This window comes from Odontomachus brunneus, unplaced genomic scaffold (genome assembly GCF_010583005.1).
Source record: "Odontomachus brunneus isolate Ranch 3 - 2012 unplaced genomic scaffold, Obru_v1 Obru_scaffold_048, whole genome shotgun sequence".
Lineage (NCBI taxonomy): Eukaryota > Metazoa > Arthropoda > Insecta > Hymenoptera > Formicidae > Odontomachus > Odontomachus brunneus.
The window spans coordinates 1,095,375-1,121,683 of record NW_022639498.1 but is presented as its reverse complement, the minus strand read 5'-3'; the positions used below and the strand labels follow the sequence as shown (position 1 = coordinate 1,121,683).

General features: G+C 36.6%; 1 protein-coding gene across 1 annotated transcript in view; it reads right to left on the bottom strand.

The window, feature by feature from the left end:
• LOC116844917 (death-associated protein kinase related-like) overlaps positions 1–24,306 on the bottom strand; it is a 294,374-nt gene extending 270,068 nt beyond the window's left edge. The window contains exon 1 of the mRNA XM_032817053.1: positions 23,579–24,306. Within this exon, the coding sequence (XP_032672944.1) occupies positions 23,579–23,712 (134 nt within the window). The 5' untranslated portion in view covers positions 23,713–24,306. The remainder of the gene's footprint in view (positions 1–23,578) is intronic.
• Positions 24,307–26,309: the final 2,003 nt, after the last annotated feature.

Below are 26,309 nucleotides of genomic sequence, written 5' to 3'. Positions count from 1 at the left end.
TGTAAAGAAGGTCCACTACCAACGCACGTCGAAATCCATAGAATTCATGAGACGTCCTTCATCTTCCCCTCTTCGCGCCTCTCCTCCCTCCTCGCTCTTTCTCTGTCCGCCTATCTTTCTGTTCCTCTTTTTTTCTGGTCTCTTGAGAAAGACAGAAGAGAGAGAAAGAGAGAAGGCTTTGTCATGTTAAGTGAATGAACGCATCCGAAGACGCGACATAAATTCTCAAAAGAGAGTAGCGTAGTAACCGCACAAGTCTGGCACGACTGAGAGAACTTTGAGGGAACAGCTGTTGCTTATCGGGAGAAGCGAGCAGCTGTGTCCTACGAATACGAGGGGGATAGTGTGCTTCATCCGATCCGCATCGAGAGCGAGAGACAAAAGAAAATCCCGCTCAAGTGTCGGTTCGCAACAGGTCGAGAATGAAATCATTCGGAGACGACGATCGGCAGATATTCTCGTGTTTCACGTAACGAAACTGATCCCGAGAAAGTCTCGAGGGAAAATTCCGGGAGTTTCTAATATGCGTGCGCGAGTTCATTGCTCGTCGCGCGGTAAGAGCGCGCTACCGATGCAAATTATGTCGTGCCTGGTAACGTGATAGTCGAAAATTAAGACTCCTTGTAGTTGGTAGTTGAAAATTAAGGCTTCCTTGCCGGCCATATCGGATTTGTGACGTCAGAAGCGAGGAATGATATACTGACGAAAGTTGCGTGTCATTTCTGAGTAAAAATAAATATGAACGAAAGATTATTTGAAATTACTTGAACACACTTGTAAAATTATCTGAAAGATACCGTTTTCCCTTGATGATCAATAATCAATGATCAATAGTCGTATAATAAATGATGAAATGAGACATGTGAAATGATGAAATGAGTCTGTTTTGTCTCTGCATGCTTCATTTCATCATTTATCATATGACTACTGATTTACTCAAAAGAAAGATCGTCAAAAGAAAGAAATAGTTTTCGGAAAATTTTACAAGTGTACTCAAACAATCTCAAGTGCTCTTTCGTCCATATTTATCTTTATTTAAAAATGGCACGCAACTATCGTCAGCGTGTCATTCCTCGCTTCTGACATCACAAATCCAACATGGCCAGACACGGCGAGATACAAAGAACCTTATTTGAATATCAAACTCTTCTTCGACTACCACATACTTTTTTCTCGTAGGAATGATCGTAACTTGTGATATCTCGTCAGCGACGTCTCGAAGGTATAACGTTATCGATGCGTGCAATTAAACTTTTCCTGTTATCTCGCTCCGAAGGCAAAACACGAGGGGGACTCCATCCCCTGCTCGGGGCAGCTTCCGCGGCAGCTGCAACATTGCGCTGACAATTGAGCAAACACAACGGAACCTCCCAGATAATAGGTTTGTTCGAGTTGCTTGTACTATTCACACTTTTACACCTAATGTCCGTTGCACACTAGTGCAACCCCAAACAACACAAATTTTCCAAAATACGTTCTGAAGACGCTTTTAGGACGGAGAGAAGAATATTTTTACGCCGTCCTTTGAAGGAGTGAGCTGTCTGAAAATAGCTAATATCTAACAAGTTTATTCGCATTAATTGAACTTTTTACACTTTCACATTTAATGCACATTAATTCTTTAGAGGTTCTAAAAATGACGTCATGATTTCCGTTCGTGTTACGAGTCTAAATGCAATTCTGATACACTTTTTACACTTGGTCCCGAGCACGAGTGAAAAGTGTACAGAATTGCATTTACACTCGTAACACGAACGAAAAACATGACCAGAGCTCATTTTTAGAGCCTCTAAAGAATTAATGTGCACTAAGTGTGAATGTGTAAAAAGTTCAATTAATGCGAATAAACTTTTTGGATATTAGCTATTTTCAGACAGCTCACACCTATAAAAGACGTCCTAAAAATATTCTGATGACGTCCTTCCATCTTAAAAGCGTCTTCAGAACGTATTTTGGAAAATTTATATTGTTTGGGGTGCACTAGTGTGCAACGGGCATTAGGTGTAAAAGTGTGAATAGTACAAGCAACTCGAACAAACCTAATGTCAAACGCGAGATAATTTCCTTTCAATACGCCGACGCGCCGTCGCATAGACGCCAGATCGTGTCCGCATATGGTGTGCTTCGCACCCTCCGTAAATACGCAGGACCATGAATGTGAACGAACACTCAGTGGTGTCAGGTATACATCGTCGAATCGATGAAGCAAACGCACTCCGCGATCGTTTCCCCCTCTCAACTCGACAGAAGGTCGTCTTTGACGATCGAAACGCGACACAAGGTCCGAAAAAGTAGGCAGACGGAGGCACGGGCAAATGATAGCCTGCTTGCTGTACTAATTGCGAGTGCCGTTACTAGTACTCTCCAGATGGTATGTCCGTGCCTGTCGCGTTAACTCGCTCGAATCTATCAGAAAGTGGTCGCTCATCGTTCGATTCTCATGAATCGGATTTTTCCTTCCACTCGCTCTCTCCTCTTCTCTCTCTTTCTCTCCCTCCTCTCTCTCTCTCTCGCTCTCTCTCTCTATTTCCTATCTCATCATCCTCGAACCGATTCCCCATGATCGAAGTGACGTTGCCAACGGGAAAGTCATGTGGCGCACGATTTGTTCATTGAACTCGGTTGAGTCCAGACGATATCTTACAGATGCTCGCGATGGCGCATGGAAAAAAAACAACCTCAGTTGGATTAACGTGATATTTAGTTAAACAAGATTAAACTAAATAGAATTTCTGGTTATTATAAAATATTCTGGTAGCTAGCCAGAATATTTAGGTCTAACACCGATCAGAGTTTGATTATTACTGATCCGAATGTAACATTCAAGTATCTGCTTATTATGATCAGAAAGGGCATGGTTGGATGAAGGTGACATATTTAGTCAACGACTGTTGATTGAGTTAAACAAAATTTCTAGTTATTATAATCATATATTCTAATATTCAATAATTACAACACAAATCAAAATAATCATATACTTAACACCTTAAAAACAACTTTCAATTAAAAAAGTAATAAAATTTTTAATAAAAAATATGAATATAATTTTGTTTAATTTGGTTAAAATAAACAAACTTGTAGTCACATTAAGTAACACTTGTAACCATATTTATCTGGTTACTATAAAGGGGTTTCCCTAGTGTGTCAGGTCAAAAATTTCGAATTTTTTTATTGCATTTTTCTAAAGTTTAACTTCTTAAAAATAATATCCTAAAGTATCATAGCTGGTTTCTAAGTACTTATAAAGATATAGGTCTTGCAGCCGCGCCGCGCGCAGATATGATGAGTACGCTTGGCGATCAGTCAGAAGGAGCCGGTTCTAAGAACCTATCGTTGTTCTTAGAATTTAATCTGCCGCTATCTTATATCTTAGTATATCATAAACAAACGTATTGGAGAAAAGGGCTCTGGTAAATTAACAGAAAAATTAATAAACGATTTGCAAAGTTACTTTGGATTGGTAATTACAAGACACGTAGATTCAGTAGAAGATATGCAGAAAGCCATTTGGGCTACTTATTATCACAAATGCTCAAGTGATAAAAAAACCGCAGCATACGTATTGTCCAGTCGAAGAGGAGAGTTGGTGTGCATGGCGTCGAACGGAAAACAGTGAAGAATTTCACTCACGATCCGCTGCTCATCGAAACTGTTCACAGAAAGTGATTAAGCCGGTTTATGAAGATTTATCTAAAGATGATTTATTGGAACGCTGTTTAGGCGGCAACACGCAGAATGATAACGAAAGCTACAACGGCTTGTTGTGGCACTTTGCTTCACAATATCTACATTGCGGCTTGAAAACAATTGAAATTGCCAATTATCTGGCCGTCGGTATTTTCAATAAAGGCTACTACAGTCCTGAAAGTTTTTCAGACGATGGGAGTCGTCATTGGCCCAGTAGCCAAGCAATTCGTCGACAAACGAGACGATAAGCGATTGCGGATCACCAAGCGTAAACATTACGAAATGACGAAGGAGGCTCGCATAGCTTGAACAGAAAAGTTCAAGCCGCTCTGAACGAGTTTTATGAAGAAGAAGAAGGTATTTTGTACGGCCCTGGAATAGCTGATTAGCTATAAATACTATAAATTTCAAATTATATACTAAAAATATATACGTAAAACTTTAAATACGTTTTTCTCAAAACAGCATTTTTCAAACTGATCATGATAACTCGAGAACGAATAGTCAAATTCACTTGAAGTTTTGAAGATATATACAGATGTATAGTTTTCGTTCGACCTAAAACTTTTTTGATGCGTTTAAAATAAAAAATTTGTCACTCAAAAAACTATGCAATTTTTGCCAAAAATAAAGAAAAAACAATGAATACACTATAAATTTTTTAAATTTTTAGTATTTTTTATGATTTTAGGTCAAACAATAGCTACATGTATGCAGATTAAGAATTTTTTTGGTTTTTTGTTTCAGACAACCAGAACGGTAGCAATCATGGTTACAGTCCACAAACTTTTTTTGTAGGCGCTCCAGCAGAATAGCTGACACGCTGTTATTTATATATATATATATACTTGAAAAAATTTTGATATATTCTTTAAATGTAGTACAATATATACGAAAAGTATATATATTATATCAATTAGTGTGTGTGCTTCGTCGTTTTTATTTTAAAAATTCCTAAAAAATCACCCTTTAGGCTCTATCATACTAGGGAAACTCCTTAAACAAAAATATAGTTCATTCATATCTGACCAAACAGTCTGGTTGATGTATCTTGATTAATTCAACCAAGTTTCTCTTTTCTCTTTTCATTTCTCTCTTTCGTATCTGTGCTAAATGGAACTGCCGTTTACATATGGATACGATATTGTCACGGCTAGAGATCGAACATCATCGGAACAGGTAAAGAAATGGACATACAGGAATGCCTTGCGCAACATAGGATGCAATACGAATAGGTACGAACAGGTACTCTGGCCAAGTATTATGAAATTATTCAAGAAGGAGTTTCCAATCGGGGTCGTTGGATTATTTCCTAGATTTCTGTCGTGCTTTTTGGGAGAAACGCAATTGTTTCAGTCGAAAAACTTTCCGAACAGTTTCATGATAGATGGCCTATTCGGCTTGGATGCATTACGACGCGTCGCGACGTGTCTTTCGAAGTGACGTCGGGCACCACCGACGCAGCGATCCCCAGCGGTTCAAGGGATAACGCGCGCGCGATATCGCTGAATTACGAAGCAGCGTACGCGGCCGCAGGAATTTAAACGCGCGACGCTGTCAAGGGGACGCGCTCTTTATGGTATCAGGTTGGGCCTTAGAATATATGAAGGCATACAAACGATACGGGCATACGAAGGGGCAGGGGGTTTCCGAAGGGGAACCAGACGGGACTACATGCGGGAGAACTAAGAGAGGAAGGGGAGAGGCAGAGGAGTGAGTTTGGCGTGGGTTGAAAATAGCCCGTGGCCGGGCGGAGTATGCAGAGACTGTCCGCTATGCACTTGCCACTCGATATTTATACCCTTATAGGTAGATAGGTTGGAATACTTCTATATATACATATATATATATATATACACACACACACATCTCTAGCGATCGTCCATACAAAAGGACAATCCGCTTAGATAGATATACCGACCATGAGAGCCAATATCTTGGGACATCTCGAAACAATTCGCTTTATGAGCTGCAACGAGTGAAAACTCGGAGTGTAGTGAGTGAATGAGAGAGGGAAAGGGGACAAATTTATTATGCATTCTGAGAAAATTTCTACCAAATACAATAATTAAAAAATGAGAGAAAAAGTGTATATATTGTTAGAATATAGTTAGAATATAGAGTATAAAAAAAATATGTGAGAATACATAAATTAAATTTTAACAGTTCGAAGCAGTCCTTCTACAAAAAAGTTATTATTGCACCAACTTTACAGATGTGAAGACAGTCATGAGCGTTGATTACACAGAAAAACAAGTAAGTAATTCCATACACAGAAGAATATCGCTTTAATGGATTACTTATGCACTTACAAAGGAAAGTCCCAAAGTGATTCACTAGTTTTGATTCAAAACTTATTCTGACATATTGTATATAGTATCACTAAGACAGAATGCAAGTTACAGCCCCTATTTTTGCGATATAACAAAATGGCGGTATAATATATTTTTTATTTTTCAATTTATTTTTCAGATGTAATTCGGCCATATTGGATCAGCTATTTTTTATTTGTTCTTTTTCTTATCGGATTCGATTTTTCGTAATTATACAGTAGTATGATTTGATTTGAGTTCTTTATCTATTAAAAAAATTGTTTATGCCCGGTTTACTTCCTTTTCCCTCTATCAATTGACTTAAAAAGTAGATATTTTCATAGAATTTTGCCACGTATGATTTTGGATTATTGTATCTTTTTAATCATAAAAATTTTAGATTTTAGATCATAAAAGAAAATTTTATGATTAGAAGATTTTTTCATAGAAAATTTTAGATCATAAAAAATTTCAAATCTTATTTACAATTTTTTGTAGCACTTTGCGAAAAAAATATATTATACCGCCATTTTGTTATATCGCAAAGATAGGGGCTGTAACTTGCATTCTGTCTTAGTGACACCATGTACAATATGTTAGCATAAGTTTTGAACCAAAACTAGTGAATCACCTCGGGATCTTCTCTTATTAGTGCGATATGTGGAAATACTAAAAACAAGTCAATCGCCATCTTATTTTCTTTCAAAAATATATCTGTTCAGAACTCAAAAGTTTCAAATAATAGACGAAGAATCTTACTCTTAGAACGAATAAAAGCAAATAAACACAAATTTCCAGAATACTGCTTTATGTAATAAACAAAAATCAAATAAGAGCTTAAGGAATTAGACTACAGTGACGGCCTGAAAAAGCAGGTAATTTTCAGATGTGGATTATAAAAAAATCGTACATTCCATTAAATTGCGGTTTTGCATTTTATTTTAGCATGTTATAAACTATTAAAAACAGTTGTAAAAATTAAAAAAAAAAATTATCATAAATATCATAAGATGGCTCCTTTCTTGTTAAAGGTTAAATAGTACCTTATACAATTTTGAATTATCTGAAGTAAAAAACAACATTTTTCATTAATTATATTGCAATTTCTAAGTATTATCGGAGCCATTTTTTAATTTTTTGAAAATTCACTGAATAACAAAATTTTGTAAAAAAGATGCCGATTTTCGCGAAAAATTTATCACTAATTTGTTCATAAATCCCACAAAAAAATTTACACATAATCGTTTGTTAATGCTTAATGAGAATATAGTAACAAAGATATCTGCGAAATTATATTGCAATCGCAAAAATAGAGATTGAGAAATCGTGTGTACCGTTCAGAAAAGTGTTCTGAGTAAAATACGTTTGAAGTTTAAAAACGCATTTTCTTTATATCATCGTGCATTTTTTCTTATTACTAATCTGTCATTCCTGCTACGTACATTGGACCTTCTGCTTCAAATGCCTCTTCTGCACCCGCTCTAATAGATATACGAACAATCAGATCCTCTTTAGATGCATTGTATTATCTTCTATTGGCGCAGGAAACTCGAAATTTTCGCACAAAGTAGCTGCAAACCGCCCAATTATAATATCCATTGTTTGCATTATTAATAAGATACTTGTGTAACTTTTATTAAAAATGTTAGTTGCAATATATGATGCAATTTTCACCGTTGCAATACCGCTAAATATTATATATGTTTTTGGCGCAAAGGACCAAATAAGATTTTTCAGGTTTTCGTTTTGATTTTACGTAAAGCCACTTAGACAACGCTCGAGTAAATCAGCATTACTAAGTTCTTTGTATATTGGTGTTATTGCTTTCAAAACATCCGTATGTAGTGGTAGATCGTAAGTGTATTCCTCTAAAGTATTAGTGGCCTTTGCTACCTGATACGAGCGCCAACTGTCTAGCCTGGACAGACAATTCCCATGCTGTGGTTTTTCATCTATTAAAGATTTGTGCTTGGTCGTTGCTTATATAGGTTTCTTCACCTCTAAATAGCTAAATTCTTCGTTTCTTCGAATAGTTTATCCATAGTACACGCTTAATTTATCAATTAATTTTGTTGTTAATTTGTCCAAGTTTTTTTTCTTTTACTAATTTTTTTCTTTTACTAAATCTTACGTAGACGAGACTTCATTCGTTTTCACACATGACCGACGCATCTCTTTTTTTCAATAACTTTACATACGAGATTCAACGATGTTTTTATGTTTTATCGTCGTCATCGATATAAAACAAATATTTTATTTTATGTAATTTTCAAATCAGTTCTACTGCTCCGTCAACTTCCATCTTACTAGAAATGCCTTTATGGGTCATTGAGCATTCCTCTTTATGTGAGTTCTTCCATATCTCAAACTCTTGTTCACTTAGTTTGCCTTTTCAGTATTCGCACTGCTTACAAAATAAAGATTTCACGACAAAAATCCAGCACTTTTCCAGAATGGTAATCAACGTGAAAACACCTTGAAGGGACGAAAAGTCGCGTTTTCTCCACGAGCCGTGGATCCACCAACGATCAAACCCATCGGTTTACCCGTCAGTAATATGTATATTATTTTTTTTGCTTTCACTATTAATTTTTGCTCTTTATTAGCCGTTTCAGAAAATAATATAGAAGTCACACTTTTTGCAATGAATATTATCATTATAAATTTCTTTGTTGAAAGTTTTTAGAAAAGTCCATAATACGACAAAATTCTCGTATTCCGTCATAACCAACGTCGAGCAGTCTCATTGCAAATACAATTCGTCGATTAAGTGTTTCATAAGTGTTTTTAAAAAAACAAGAATTAATATAACGAAATTCACAATTCCTCGAATATTGGATTCAACAAAACTTATTACGTATGTGAATGAGTGTCAAATCTCCATTACATGTTTTACATTTTAAAGGCATTGGAGTAAGAAACATCGCCAAAAAAATTAATTACACGGTATCCATGATCTATTCCTATTTCTATCGGTATTTTCGATTTAGAGGTTTTTAATTTTTTCACGGATGCATTCGTGGATTCCGTTTCGCGCTCAAAGCTTGACAGTTTGGTATTGACGGTCTTCGCTTTGACCGACATGTGCGTCCTGCTATTTCTCTATTGAACCTTTTCTCTATTAATCCTCTTTCTTTTATCCATAATAATATGTTAAAATTTCACTAAAAACAAAAATTACATTTTCAAAACTTTGAAGAAGCGATGTGTACTTTCGTACTGTGCGACGCACAATTGCTAACTGACTGTATATTCAAAACAAAAATTGCCTGAAAATACATTATAAGATGCTTGGGAAATACAATGGTCCAGCCCCAAAGTGACCTTGAACCGGTTTTGTTGTCTGCTCTTTTGTTGTCAGTTTTATTGTGCGCGCTCCGCCTGTTATGAATCTTTCGGTGCACGAATTTGAGCTCGGCTCTGTAGCTCCGAAATTAAGCTGCATTTATATTTCAAACCTTTTGCATTTTATTCTAGAGACTCCCAACTATCATTCAAGCCAAACGAGAGGCATTAAATATGTTAATTTTTCTATCAATATTTCTTCAAGAAAAAAGACCATATCAATTCAAATTCTTCACATAAAATAAAATTTCCGTCTCGTTACATTACTTGAAGTCTCAATAGACAACTAGTCTGTGATAATAACGTTAAATCTTGTATTTATATTTCATAAAAATCAAGTTTCTTATGGCCTAATAGAAGAGGAACATATTGTCCGAAATCTGCGAATTTGTTAGAAACATCAACAATGCATAATTGAAAAAAAATACTCAAGTACTTTAGATAGTGTGTAATTCTATATCGTACTAAAAATAGATTAGAGGATTTTTATAAAATATTTTAATTGGTTTAACTAGAGAAAGAAAGAGAGAGAGAGAAAGAGACAGACAAAGAAGAAATGAGTACCTATTTTCCGCATAAACAAAGACCCTTTTTCCTACGTTATTTCCTGCGTCCCGCAGAGATATGCGAAAGCCTTCATCGCGCCTTCCGTTTTCACCGGAAGCTGCGAGAAGTGTACGCGCGCGAGGCGGAGCTTATATCTTCCGCCGGTTACGAGCGGGACTCTAACATCTGCTGTGAATATGTTGAATATGTGAATATAGATACGAGCTGCGGAGAGACAATATTTTTCAAACATAGACGCAAATTACGGAGAACAAAATTGTTGCACAAGCGAGGCAATGTTGCCGATAGATAATCTTCTCTTTTGTTTCCTTCGAAAGTGAGAGACAAATTCGTGTAACATATAAATATAATATTAGGCAATATTATTTAACAATAATATTAGAATACGTAACGTGATATAGTATAGTACTGTACGAAGTATATGTTCGATGTGCGTTTGAAATTCAACAAAACGTTTCGAATATTTTGCGTATGGACAATTCCCGAGCGTCTCTTACCGGAGGCACGCATCATTCGATATTCCGCGAAGCACGCGACAAGCATTTTCGTCGATTACGAATGCACGAATGAGTCTCGAGTACCGTTTTTCCTCCGCGCACAATCATCTTTAAGGTGACCACGAAGTGGACGAGCACAAACATACACATCGAGCGGATGCCCCTGTGTGTACGTACAGAAGAGCACTAGATGGTGTTCGATGAATAAATCATGCAAGGCCGCAGCATCGAAAAAATCAAAATGCGCTTCGACGAGTGTCTCTCTTTCTGCGAGAGCCGCGTCTTTCAGCGGCTATGCTCGCGAGAGATTCCTTCGCATCGCGACGTACATGCGAGGAAAAAGAATCGTCGATCGTGGATATGAATATCAGGACACAATATTCCATGGGGAAAGGTTTAATTAGCGGTAAGGGGAAAGTTTCAGCACTACGAGTAGTTCCATTATGATAGTTTCTTCGGATAAATTTCTCTTTATACCGATTGGAACTGTATGCAAAGTTCGCAACGAGTTGAAGTGATATTTGTAAAAGGATTTGCTACGTTAATGTATTATCATGTGTCAATATATCGTAAGATATACGCAAGCAAAGCAAGTATGAGCCGAATAACTTGAAATGCCGTAACTTTCCCTTACGAAAATTGGTACACTCCTTGCCTTAATTGACAGTCCATCCACAGTTATTATATTTCATATAATCAACGACATATATATATATATATATAACATTCCCTCAGTAAAGTTAGCATTCATAGCTTGGGACAAAGTCAGATAGATCTTTGGGGCCACTTCTTTCTCACTCTAGCTTAAAACGGTTGTCAAGAGTTGACATCCCGACATATTAATTATAACCTTTCCGCTGTTAAAAGAGAAATTACAGGTGAAAGATACTGCAACAGAGTCGCTAAACTTTTAAAAAAGAAAAGAAAAAACAATATCAAAAACAGGTTAAAATTGGGATTTCGTTACATTTGTAACGCAATACGAGGACACAAGTAATCAACTTTCACAGGTACAAAACTGTATAATTAGTGCATTGTAATTGCAAAAAATTATTATTAAGTCTAGTTAAATACTAAATTTATATAACACAAACTTATTGTTATTATTTTTAAGTAACAATATCTTTTTCTGCAATATAATTGCTTAGAAACATAATTGTTATCTTCAATGTTTTTATCAATATCATTTTCTTTCTTTTTTAATTTTAGCAACACTATAGTGCCTCTCACTTACAATTTTCCTTTCAGCAGCAAAGATGTTACATCGATATGGCAAGATGTCGGTTCTTAATAGCCACTCTAAGCTAAAGTGGGAAAGGGACAGTCCCAAAACTGCTATCTCACTCTATTTCAAGCTGCCAACCAATGTCAATCTCACCCCCTCTTAAGAAAAAGTATACGAATGATTGATCTATGTACACAAAGACGTTAGTTCAATATGCTTATCATCTGATTTACTTAACTTTCCATCCTCTGGGTGGAATTAATTATATTGTGCAATTAGATCAATCTTTTCTATTAGTTGAAAAAACATTTAGCGTCCATATATTATAATTACATTTTAATTTCTATCAATCTTTTACTTTTGACCAAATTTTTTTAGTTTTATTTGGAATTTTAGTTGAAATTTTTATATCAAATTGTTGAATATTATATGACGATTGAATATTATATAACCGATATCCTGCCATATCAATGTAACATCTTTGCTACTAAAAGGGAAACTGTAGGTGAGAGCCACTATGATAGTGTCGTTAAAATTAAAAAAGAAATAAAATGATATTGACAAAAGCATTGAAGATAAAACAAAATTATACTCTAAAACAATTATGTTGCAGAAAAATATATTGTTCCTTAAACATAATAACAATAAGTTTGTGTTATATAAGTTTTATAAGTATTTAACTAGACTAATAATAATTTTTTATAATTACAACGATTGAATATTAGACTTAATTTTTACTTGATTTTACTTGATTGTGCAGTTGATATAAGCAAATTTGCTCAATCCAAAAACTTGATTTGTTTTATCAGATTTTCTTTCTCAGTGTATGCGTGTCATGAAAAAACAGTCGCGTTTCAGCCATTTTCGACGAGATCCCGTGCCACAACGTCGCGTGCTCTAGTTCGCCAATCTTCTTTCTTTCTCGAAATTTCACACGCGATAATTTGCAAAATGCCAAGAGTCCTCAGGTCGACGTACTCCACCTTCACACGTGCTTCTATATGCCGTGCATCAGACACCCCGTATATGTCGTCGCATATGACTCGATGGTACTTCGATCGGCTTCTTCGCCTCGAAGCATCGTTCATTTTTTGCGACATAAACATTTCTCTTTTCTTTCTTTCGTCTTCGCCGAGGGAAGTGACGCGACACGTAATCACGGCGCACGCCGATAATAAGTCCGACGATAAAACAACGTTTAAGGCAGGAGGCAATTTTACGAATCGTCGTGCGAACCGACGAGCCCGATACATAAAACGTCATCTCGTGCGCTTCTCGTCGTAAGTATCGATTACGCGGCCGGAATCGCTTAATTGGTGGGAACGGAATGGCGCACTCGCAGTGGGTTTATTTACACTCGCGACTAACGCTCTCTAGGCCGATATAGCCGTAATATTTACACCGAGGTTCCGTCGCGCTCGACGTTTATGGCGTCGACTTGACGATTCGTGGCGCGCGGCTGAAGCAATATGCCGGGGCCCCGCTTAGCTTATCGCCGGTTTACTGTACGACGACGCTCCGTACTGACTGTGCATCTGGCAGCCGGCTAACGAAGGGAGAAAAAAAGAGCTCACGCAGAAATCGAGTATCCTGACGGGAGTGAGCAGCGAGAATCGAGCGCGATTTCCGCGAGCGAGCCGAGAAGGGGCTCTGTTGCGCAACGCGAAATTTCTTTTTTCTCCGTCGAAACGAAGAGCCGCGCATTCCACGGCACGCGATAATTTGTACACCAGGCTACGGCGGGCTTACAACGAGCAGGCGATGTCGCAAACGCCCGGCGGCGAAATAAACATCTGCGCGACTTGTTTAAGTCCAATCGCACGTACGTACTCACACGATCGGCAATAACGTGTGAGCAAGAGACCGAGCGAGCGAGCGAGCGAGCGAGCGAACGAACGATCGATCGAGGAAGTGGCGAAGCGAACGAACCAACAAACGAGCGAACGAGGGAGTAAGAGAATGTGGAGTGGGTGCGATGGAAAATCGATACGACTTTATTTATTTAATATCGTGGCCGATACCGGGACCACGCTCGCGATTGTGTCTCTCTCTCTTCTTCTCTCTCTAAATTCACCGAGGACGATACGTGACATCGCCATATCAAAACGAGTGTATAAGCGCGAGCATTGTACGTGTCGTGAGCTTTCCGCGTGCGGCTGCTTTTATCTGTCTCAGCACGTATAATAATTCAACGTGCGTATTTCGCGATATATGCTTGCAGTTAACGTGTTGAACTTTGAACGCCGTGATCTTAAGCAATCGTCTTCTATTCATTTCGCGTCTTTCATAGTGAACAAAAAATACTCATATACACACTATACATGGTGTCCGAAACTTTTCTTGACACATATCGTAGAGAAGTAGAATTAAACGGAACAGAAAAGTCAAATACTATTTTGCGAAATTCGCAATAATTTTCGAGTAATTAATTATTTTGTCTCAGCAAATTAGCGCTTGGGCCGGCGCGCGATCGTCATACACGCGAATCGCCGCTCGCTGCGTCCCTCCGCCTATAGCTACGCTGTATCTTGTAACTATAGTAACTATGGCTACGAGACACATCGTAGCTATGGGCGGAGGGACGCAGTGAACCGCGATTCGCGTGTAGCATGATCGCGCGCCGGCCTGAGCGCTAATTTGTTCAGACAAAATAATTAATTCCTCGAAAATTATCGCGAATTTCGCAAAATGGTATTTGACTTTTCTGTTTCGTTTAATCCGTTCTACTTTCCTACGATTTGTGTCAAGAAAGGTTTCGGATACTCTATATAAGGGAGATGAGAGAGAGTTGATACCAGGGGAGAGTCAGGACAGTGTTATTTTCCTTCTAACAGTTGGTACAATACTTTCGGTCCAAAACACAATTGAGGCCCTTCTATGTGAAGTATATAAATATTTTGTTAACCAGTTTATAAAGAGCTTAAATTTAATTAGAAGTAAGTAAAATCATTTTTAACTATCAAAAATAATTATTTTCCTTGTTTAATATTTGTGATATCTCTTTTGATAGTTGCATTTTATAAGAATTTCAATCAATACATTCTAATAAACAGTTCTTAAGTTTTGCAAACATAACATAACTTCAATCTAATAACCTTAATATGTTTGCTATCGTTTTAATGTAAAAAGAACGACAAGGGAGAGTTGGAATATCCCAAGTAGAGAGAATTAGAACGTTTCTAATATCGAAATATCTCTATCACAATTGTATAACCTATTATGCTAATTTTAATATTATTATTATCAAATGTTAAGTCTTAATTAAGTCTTTTAATAAAGGATTTTTAATTTTAGTACAATTTAAGTTAATTTAAGTTAAATATGATTCATGGTAAAGTGTAATCATCATAAATTTGGAAGTTTATGTTAAAAATAATAAATAAGCTTTAATTATTAAATTATAATTATTTTTGTTATTATTATCCAAAGTCTCCTTACCATCTGTCCCATCACTCTCTGGTAAGGGGGAGAATTGGGATAAAATTTAACTAAACGATATAATTCCTTATTCATGAAAAAAGTTACATCATTTAAAAAAAATATATATATATATATAAATCACTTCAGAGTACTCTAAGGAATAAATCTCAATTGTTTTGTAAAATTTTGAAAAACAGGCTACAAAAAGTAAAGTGTCAAAATTATCCCAACTGTCCCTCATCTCCCCTATATATATGTATGCATATATAGTACATATACATATATGCATATATAGTATACAAGATGTCCCAAACTCTGCTCCGCAATTTTTGTGGAAACGTAGTATAAACATAGGATCAAAGCAAACAAAAAAGTCTTTACCGTTTTGCGATATTCGCAATAATAGAGATATTAATTAAAGAAGATTGGTAAATGATCATGCATGATATGGTAGATAAGCTGTGTGCTGTTATATGTTTGTATATTAGATCAAATTAAACAAAAAAGCCTTTTATCATTTTGCAAATAACTATATAGGTTTTTAATTATTAACAAAAAAAAATTGTTACAGGATTGTAGGCAATAATGCACAAATCTTCTTTAATGTCTAAAAATTTATGTGGTCACTTGATAAAGGACTTTTTTATCAGCTTGATCTAATGTATAAGTATACAACGATAAACAACGTCACTACAGCTCATTTACTATTTCACAAACAACTACGTAAATTATTTAATAAAAATCTACGTGGTTATTCGCAAAATAGTTTAACTAGACCTAATGCATAAACACACAACGGCAGAGGTAACCATATTTATTATATCGCGCGTGATCATTTACCAATCATCTTTAACTAATAACTCAATATTTTACATGATTATTTGCAAAATGGCAGAGGAATTTTATGTTCGGTTTGATGAGCTCTACCTATACACCGCGACTGCATAACGAATTGTCGAACACTTTAGTATGTATAGAGTGTCTGACGCAAAAACGTACGAAATCATGTGTGAAGGTAGAGGAGCACGTCAACCTGAGCATGAGCACTCCTAACATTTTGCACACACGATCTTATGTCTTGCGTCAGATACCCTGTACAATGAAGCCTGTATAATGAAATCTCCCTCTCTCTCTCTCTTTTTTCTTCCATTGAACTTTCAAGTATCTTGCGTTACAAAGTCGTGCTGGTATCGCACACCGGTCGGAGATTAAGATTTCCTCGTGGTGCGGCCGTCCACGCTCTCGGGATACAAAATTGTCCATCTCTTTCTCCCCGCTTATCGCTTAAGTTCCCGACAGTTGCAAAAATCCAGACGCAGAAATCCGCCGCGCGCATGAAGACGCATCGCGAGGCTTGCCGAGGGAATACGCGATGACTTGGCGCGCTCGCGAAGGCGAAACACACGATGGAAGCGAGAGCGCGGTACGCTCCCATTCGAGCGCACGGACGTCCAAATGATAATCGTTCGCATTATGAAATTATTTACGCTCTCGCGTCCGCGCTCGGCGAATCCCGTGAGAAACTCCAGAAAGGGGCAGGTGTTCGGCAGAGCCGCGCAGCGATTATTATCCGATACTTTTCCCCGCGGACGTCGTCGTCACGACGCGCATGCGCGCGCGCGCGCGCGCGCGCTGTGATTGACGGTTGCATAAATCTCAGCGGTGCTTAACGCCATTCAGGAAGGTCTCGGGTGCGTCCGGTCGTTAAGAAGCGTTATAACGTACCATGAGAGGCGAAGGAAGCCGCCGCTCTCGCTCCACACGTAGCTTTCGCGAATTGCAAAAATTGCCGGACGAACGGTTCGACTTAAACGCAAGACGATTCGCAGAGATGCCGCTTGCGATTACGAGAGAGTGCGTGCAAAAATAATACGCCAGACGCACGAAAAATATACGATTTAGAAAGGATGCGCGATTTCTATTTGTCGCTGTGTGTGCGCGAAGTCGTAAATAAAATATCTATCCAATGGCCGGCTTGGCAATTATCAGGATATTATATCTACCTGACGCGTTAAAGTTCATCGAATATTTACGGGTGTCGGATTTCCAACGCTCCCCGCCCCTTCGTCTTGCCCTCTCCCGGAGCGCATGTCACGCAGGATTTATGTGCGCCATCGGTTAATCGTTAATTAGCGCTATCGCGATTAATCTTGAACCTCGGATTTTCCCCCGCGCGTCACTCGTTTCATTCGAGTTTTTCGCTCGCACAGTTCCTCGCACAGAGTCCGCATCCGTGACCCGACACTACCAACGGTCATCCATTACACAGCCGAGCGATCAAATGCGAAAGACGCGACAATGTAGCGCGCTGTGAGAATTCCTGCGCGCGGTTAATCTTCCTCCTGTTTATTTTCCACTGTGATATCACTCTTTTTCCCTCGCTGAATGCTCGCGATCGCGACGTATTCCATTTCTTTCCGCAAACATTGGTAACCATCTCGAGAAATGTCGCGCTTTGTCTGGAAGAAATCCGAGCTGTCGCCGTAGGCGACCGGCAGACCGACCGCGCAGGATCGCAACGATTTCTTGAAATTGAGAAAGATTCACGATGCAACCGAAAACGTTATAAGTAATATTACTTAAATATATGTTTTGCATCACTATCTGCAATAAGCACATATACATAAAAGCTACGTTACATATTATAATTTCTTATCTTTGAAGTTATTTATTTGTAACTTCGGCATTCTTAATTATTGAAATTCGTGAAAAAAACATACATAAATATCTCCAGAATTATGAGGGAACTCTCTTGAAATACACAGTATTCTCCAAAATCTGACAACATCATAATCCGATATACACAAATATGATGTCGTCGAATCGTACATAAAGCATTTATAGTTATACAACGTTGGTTAGAACATTAGAACTCTCGTAAAAATGCGTAAATATACTAAGAATTATAGAGAAACTTATTTAAAATAAACGGAACTCTCTCTACAAAGTAAACCAATCTCTCATCTAAATACATGCAAATGTGTTGCCATTGATGTAATATAATTGTAATATAATGTAATATAATGTTTACGAAGTTGTGCTGTTATTGATTTGCTTTTTTTTTACATTTAACGAGTAGAGCACTTGCTAAAATTTTTATAGAGTTATAAAGCTATTAATATTTGGCAACGAAAATTGAAAGGGAATTCCAGTAAGATAAAGTGAGACGCAGTGTGAAATTAGCATTACTGTTAAAAATCTTTAAAAGCAAAGCTAGAATTCTCTCGACAGAGTGCCGACAAGTTGAGACATCGGCGTTGCACACACCATACACTTCCCATTAGAAGTTACACTTGTGAACAATATTTTAAAAATCATATTTATATTTGACGCTCTTGTCAGAAAGCAGATACCGTTTAATGGTCGAACGAAGGAAAACAGACGAGAAAGTTTGAAATTAGCCGTTAGAACGTCTGCAAGTCAAGCGGCTATTCAAGATGAACCGTCGAGGCATGAGGAGTCAATGAGACGTTAGGACGTGAGTTAGAAAAGACGTGGCTGGGAGAACTGTTTAGCCAGGACGCGGCTTGAAGATGTTTAACAGGTACGGAAATTGCAACGCTATTATATAATTACTCTAATAAACGAATATCTACTAGTTTGACTGCTAAAGGCTTTTATATAATTTATATAAAATAACAATTGTATTCAAACCGTTTTGATTATTTTCTTTTTATGTTATTTAGATTGTCCTCTCTGTTTTGTTTTCACCGCCCTACTTACGTTTACAAATATAATCTAACTAACAATCTACCGCAGGAAGAATTAGTACTAGTATTCAGCGGTATTGCTAAAAAAAAGCGCGGGCATATGTAAAATAGCGAAATTGGTCTGTAATGCATACATTTTCATCGACGCACGTGATTTAAAATAGTTCATCCGTAAGTCCATTTTTTTAGGAATCTTGTAAAATTTTAATAGTATATTAATATAAATACCACATGTGTATGTATGTATGTGTGTGTAATCTACCCACATGTGCAATTAAAAAAAGATTGACTATACCGAAATTGAAATAATGGGAGTCAAAATTGGGCACTTTTTACATATATATATTGCAGATATAAAAACGACTTTTTATAACATGTTTCTAATTGTAGCGTTCAAATTACTTTTACGGATTTAATGAAAAACAAGATAATAAAAGAGATTTGTAAAAATATTACAAAAGTGTAAGATCTTTGATCGTCTAGTTTCGAAGGAATATACGTAAAGTATAATTTCTTATAGTGCGGCTGAAGAATATGACAGCTAACTTATGCAGATCTGGCAACATTATATACGAAGGTAGTCAAATGTGCAGTTTACATCGCCCGTTCTATAACAGTCTGATAAATGCGACGTTGTCACATAACACGGACATAGTCAAAACTATATAATATATTAATAATTAACTTTTAGATAGTATTATCACGAACTATTTTAATATGATTATGCGAGAAAGCTTGCGAATGTGCGAACCATCAGTGGAAAATAAAAGGACAAAAGAGAGAAGAAGATAAGAGGAGACGAGAGAGCAAGATAGACGCAAATGAACATATTTCTCTTTATACACAGGTCCGTCAACGAAAACTTTTCATCTCGATTATTCTGTAATCAATAGATTTTTTTCAAAAATGCCGATACATGTCAATATTGTTTTCAAGAGTATGATTATGATAAATTTAACTATCACTTCATCCCCTTAATTGGGATAGCTACTCCCCAAAAATCTTAAATAGCAATAAACGGTCAAATAATATATTATTTCAAAGCTATTTTAATTCTCTTTACAACGGCGTTCATTTTTTTTAATCTGAATTCATATTTTTTTTTAAATCGCATTTGAAAACTTTGAGTACGAAAAATTGAAAATTTACAATTTAAAAAGATTTATTTTAATATTTCTTTCTATTTTAATATTTCTTTCTATTTTAAATAATCTCTCAAATAAAATGTTCAAAGTACCGTCTACCAACCTCTAATTATTACAATTATAAAAAGTCTTTGTTTAAAATTGCTACGAACATTTTGAAGTATTTACTATGTTATCCGATAACACTTATTCACTATACGACGTAAATCTTCTAAGATTTTTTGCAAGGATTCTATTAAGATTGTTATTGTTTTGCTGACAACAAAAGTCACGCTCAGGAACAAACATGATCAAGAAATGGTTAATGCGAAAAGCTCTTATCGTTCTTTCTCTATTTAAACTACTTTATAAGATATCAGATTTTAGTTTTTCATTATCGATGCTTTTTATTACTTCATACGTGAAATTCCGTCCGGTTTCATTCAATTCCGTAGCGATATTCACTCTTTTTCAGACCCGCTCAGACCGATGTTTTGCTTCGTGATCGAACTGGTGAATCCTAAAGCTCCCCCAAATTGTGACGATATCTTTGTACTCATACTTATTATATGTACTTATAATTTTCAAGAAACATGTCCATAGTACTTATTAGCAAATATTGAAAACAACACAACAGTTAATATGTAACAAATATTGATATGTGATATGTATTAATACAGATGTAGTTGATATCCTCTTTCCCTCACGTTTTCTCTTTTCTGTCTTTTTATTAATTTTCCACAGATCGCACATTCACCAAATATTTCGTTGCTTTAATAAGATAAATATAAATGGTTATCTAATATTTCGTGAAACAGAATTAAATAATTTCATAACACCTACTAAATATCTGATAATAGTCATCAAATACTTGTAACAAATGTGCTAAATATTTGGTAACTATTACTAAAATGTTTAGTTCATTCGACTGTAATTAAAAGATCTTCATACATCAAATCTATTATGTATTTGGTTATAATATATATTATCATATTTAGTTTAATTATTCAATAATTACTTAAATTCTGTAACTCTAAATATATTGATTAGTAATAATTACCAGTCTTCTTTTTTTATATGAATAACATATAGCTATAAATGCAACAATGTTACAAAATTCGTTCACTTTTTTCAAAATGAAAGTATCAAAGACCTTACGATATTTACCTATTTCTCATAAAAAATCCTTTAATATCCTAAAATATATAAGAAATACCTATGTATATCATGTATATAATACAAGGTGTCTGATAAGAAATGAAAATGATACTCGTGTGTACATGTATAGATTAGCTTAAACTGAACACAAAGTATTTTATCATTTTACAAATAAGCACGTTTATCTTTTATAAATTGAAGAAGATTGATGAAAAATTGCGCGCAATCATTCACCGATCTTGTCCAATTAATAACTCAAAAATCGATGTGCTTATTATTTTTGTAAAATGGTAAAGGACTTTCTCGTTCAATCTGACGTAATGTACAAGCACACAATGGAAATCATACTTGCCGTCACACCTTGCACCACATAGCGCGCGACCATTCGCCAATCATCTTTAATTAATAATTCAAAATTTTACACGGTTGTTTGTAAAATGGTAGAGAAATTTTGTATACAGTTTGACCCTAATCTATACACGTACAGGAACATTTCTCCACTTATCATCGGACACTCTGTATACATAAATTTTCCTCGCAATTAATCGTGTCGGTCAATTAAGATCCAACAATAGTTCGTATATTATTTGGTACATTAACTCTTTACGCTGCGCTATGAAGCCTAAATTACGCTTGAACAACTCGTTAATGGTATTTCATAAGACCTACGATTAAGTGAATAATTCACAATTTAAGAAATTATATGCTTTCATGAACAGCATTGTGCGTGATATTATATTCTTTCTTGTGTGTGTGTACATTTTTATAATAAATAATCTTCCCCTTTCCACTCGCATGCACGTGCATACATACATACGCGGGACAATATATTACAAAATCTTTTGATTTCGCACTTTGATTTAAACTCCCGAGTAATCGCATCGGGACACGCGCGTGTGTCACGAGATACTAATTACCCGCATTTCTCGCGTTATACCTAGCACATCTATCATCTTCAAAGACAGATCGTACTCGAGCTCGTTCGCACAATAGCATTAAACCGCGTCTTTTGTGTGTTGCGCGTGACGCACGAAAACACAGTTCGCTTACGGATAAGGTAAATGTCCCAATAAATGAACTTTATCCCAATGATTGAAACATTAAAAGTATATTTATATTTAATCTCTAAAAAAATTTTTTGAAATTTCGTTACAAGATATTTCCTTTCTCTCTTATGCTCCAATTTATAATATTATTTAATGATTATTCGACATTACTAAATCTGCATTGTTCAGTAATTAAAACATGAATCATTTTTCAGTTCAATTACTTGTACAACCGACATTATCTAATATATCTTTCATTAAAATTATAATTGATATTTATTATTTTATTTCCTATTATTTCTCGATCGTTGATAAACCAAAATTTTATATAAAAGTTAGTTCTTTCGTAATTTCACTAATTACTTTTTAATAAAAATGCAAAACTACATTCTTATTAGTTTAGTTATTGGGGCATTTATCTTACGCTTTTTTACGAACTAAATCCTTATAGAATATATTTGTCTAATGAAAATTTCTGCGATTCTTGTGTGTGTACCTATACCTATACTTCGTCGTGACGTTTTGAATGGAATACGCGAGAAACGAGAGTACGACACGATCGTGCTCGAGAGAACCGCGTGCTCCGTTTTCTGCGATCTTCGCTGCTCCACTTTGTATTAATCTCTGATCATTGATCGCTCGCGACATCGCGAAGTCTACGCATGACATCGCGTCGAACATATTCTCGTGTAGAAATAAGATGTATTTTTCTTATCGACCTTTCTCCTAGGTACGTGCGTACCCACCATCGACTTTCTATGTAGCCTCCCTATAATTTACCACATTCAGATATTTTATCGATACAATTATAATTGATTTTGTCGTGCACGGAACAGTCCGGAAATGGCCAATTACCGAACGTTTTCTTTCAGACAAATCCCGTAGATTCTCACACAGTTTCGTGAAACGCAATCTTTTTCTTTATCAGCGACGTGTTATCTCTTCTTTTATGTTTATCTGTCTTGGCCTGCTGCCGTAGCTTTTCCAAAAGCATTCGAATCATTTACTCTTGAGATAATTTAATCAAGTTAAAATGGTGGTATCGATATTAATTTTCTCACACGCAGGTGACGTGCGATATATTATTTCACGACTTGCTAATGACAAGTAAATATTTGACCTAATGAACCAAATATCACGCACTCATTACGACAAACACCGACATATGAAATTGCTCGCATGGAGAGAGAAAAAGGAATCCATTCGCGTTCGTCGCAGCGAGATCCGCGCGAGAGTAAACATTGATAAGCATCGAGCGCGCGGAAGAGGTTGAGATCGACCTCGAGAGGTCACCGGAGTCGCGCTGGTCGGAAGCGGCCTAGCCTCCTTAGGTTACAATCGAAGACAAAGACAAGCGGAGGAAAAGAGAGTGGCGAGTTCACGGGAGGAAATGTGGCGAAGGGACGCGATAGAGAGGGGAGAGAGAAAAAGAGAGAGATAGAGACAGGAACGAGCCGCGCGTCACGAGATGTGGAATCGTGGCTTACCGTGCGAAAGGCTGTTCCTCGACCTCGTAGAGCTCCTCGAGGGTCTGCTTCGATAGAAGTCTCTCCAGTCTCTCCGGCGTGGGAGCGAGGTGCCCCGGGATGCTGGTCGGCTCGAACAGACTGTCCGCGGTCATGGCCACAGCTTGTGGTCTGTCAACGCGTGCAGGAAGATACCGAAATTAAACGGGAAATGCTCGCACCGAGACGACAACGACGTTTAGAGATCCCAGAGATGGGCGCACACACACTTGATAGAGTCCACGAGCGCGAGTCACGTTTTCTCGTAATCGCTCTTTCTTTCTTCCTTTCTTTCTTTCTTTCTTTCTTTCTTTCTTTTTTTCTTTCTTTCTTTCTTTCTTTCTCTCTCTCCCCGACTTCTTTTCCTCACTCACTTCGATCGCGTTTGCGTTTTCTCTCGCAGCGCAGCACAGAAAATCGGCGTCACTTGTCGCACGAGATTACGGCCGCGAAACACATCTCCATGTGAAGAAGGGACCAACCGACCGACCGAGCCGAATCGTCCGGGATGACTCGCCGCGCGTTTCACGCGGGTTCGCCGCCCGGCGTACGCACGCGCGCGACACTCAAATTCAAGGCGACAATCGCTTCTCGCGGCGGAGAAAGAACGTTACACGCTCTGCTCCGTTGCACCGATCACAAGCAAGCGCTGAGAGCGCGTGCTCTTGATTCCCGTTCGAAGCACACTGCACCCGACCGCTCTCAATGACTGTTCACCAACAATTGAGCCTACTAGCACTGGAACGCTCCCCTCTATTTCCTAACGTCGCGCGAGTAGGGGGCGAGAAAGGGAGAGAGAGAAGGTGAGTGTAGATGGTGACGCGAGGACGGCCGACCATTCGCGAACGAAGCCGAAGGGAGCGCTCGCGTCCGTCTCTACTTCCTACTCCGTTTTACCGACGAGAACGCGCGCGTTACCTGCTCTCGATGCACGATCTTAGGGCGTGAGCCTTTGGGCGACATCACGGCCCTACGTTAACGTTCTCGCTTTCTTTGCTCGCATTTTTCACAGCCTGGACTTATCGTATCTTTCTCCGTTATCTCCCTGAATAATATTTGGATTAAATATAATTAATAAAGCCAGGCGCGTTCAATTCTAATACCTTATACGTCTATGTAAAGTATCTAGTTACATGTATTTAAGTACTAGGCACGTTTTATGTATCTCTACTTGCAACTAGTTACATTTTTCAATTCAATAATAAATTTCCCCTCAATAGGGGAACCCGGGGCATGATGAAAACTGTAAGATTTAAATAAGTTTCATACATAAACATATTAAAAATAAATTAATTAACTTGGATTTTTGCATCAAAATATTCTTTGAACTACTTATTATAAGAAAAACACAAGTTTTGCTATGAAAAAATAGTTTTAAAAAATGAAATTATTGTTTTATTGAGAATGTAAATTATCCTAAATATACTTTCTATGCAAAATGGGGTATTTCACAAAATTTGTGTTTATTTCCTAATTGTTGATTTTGAAAATGTTTTTAAAAGTGATTCATGAAAATATGCAACATATGAAAATGTATTATTGCATGTTTAATTATTTATAATTATTTATTAACAATACTTTTCTTATAAAACGATAAAACTCTTCTTATTAAAAAGTTATTCTTAATAATAATAAGAAAAGCTATTTATTGTATTCATTCAGTATATTCCTAAAAAATATTTGAAGTATAGGGGAAAGTGGGATAGTTAAGAAAAATAATTGTAGAAAATAAAAATATTTATTTAAAAAAATTAACGAAACAAAAACAATCCTTATACTCTTCCTCATTAAATAATTAAACAATCTTTGAAAAATCAACAGTAAGTTTTTAAATAATGACAATTTTTCAAAAAATGATAAGAATTTTTCAACAATAATAAGAACAAGACAAAATTCCCGTTTTGCCTTATTATCGAGGTAAAATAGGAAATGATACGAAGTAAAGTCACGGTACATTTAATCTAACCCGCAGTGAGTACAGATACGCACATTTTCATCTTCTTCATCAACGTCAGCGCAGAAATTATGTGACCAACCTCTGCACATAACACAAACAACCGAACTTTCATCAGAGATTGTGGATATAAATGTATATTCCCCTATAAATATAATATATATTCACCTTTTAGATATATTTTCATATATACACACATATATGGTACATAATATCTGTATATTTTATCATTATATCTACTTGTAGTTTTAAATCACTTGCTCTTTCTATTCATAATATATTGCCAAAAATGAATTTGGTCAAGAACTTTTGCACACCACTGTATATATTGTACACAATATACACAATATATCCACAAGTAGAACAGGAAACCACGATGACATCAAAATGACAAGAAAACAATCGAATCGTGGTTGAAAGTAAGTTGTTAGTCATTTTCTCGTTATTTTAACATCATTTTTACGTTATCGCAATTTTTTCTGCCTTTTTGAATCCCTTTTGATGGATAGATTCAATCTCGAAGAAGTCACCAACCCTTTCTTTACCCACGGTCGCTGTTGCGATATCAATAATTAAACAGGAACTGGTAATGAGTTCTGACAATATCTTTCTAGAGAAATTATGCTAGTAATATATTTTTATATTAGTTTAAAGAGAGACATTGTAATGTAATACTTGTTCGTAAGTGTTAAAACATAACAACAATCGAAACACAATAGATATCGATACAATCGATATATTAACGAATCAGTGAGTGCT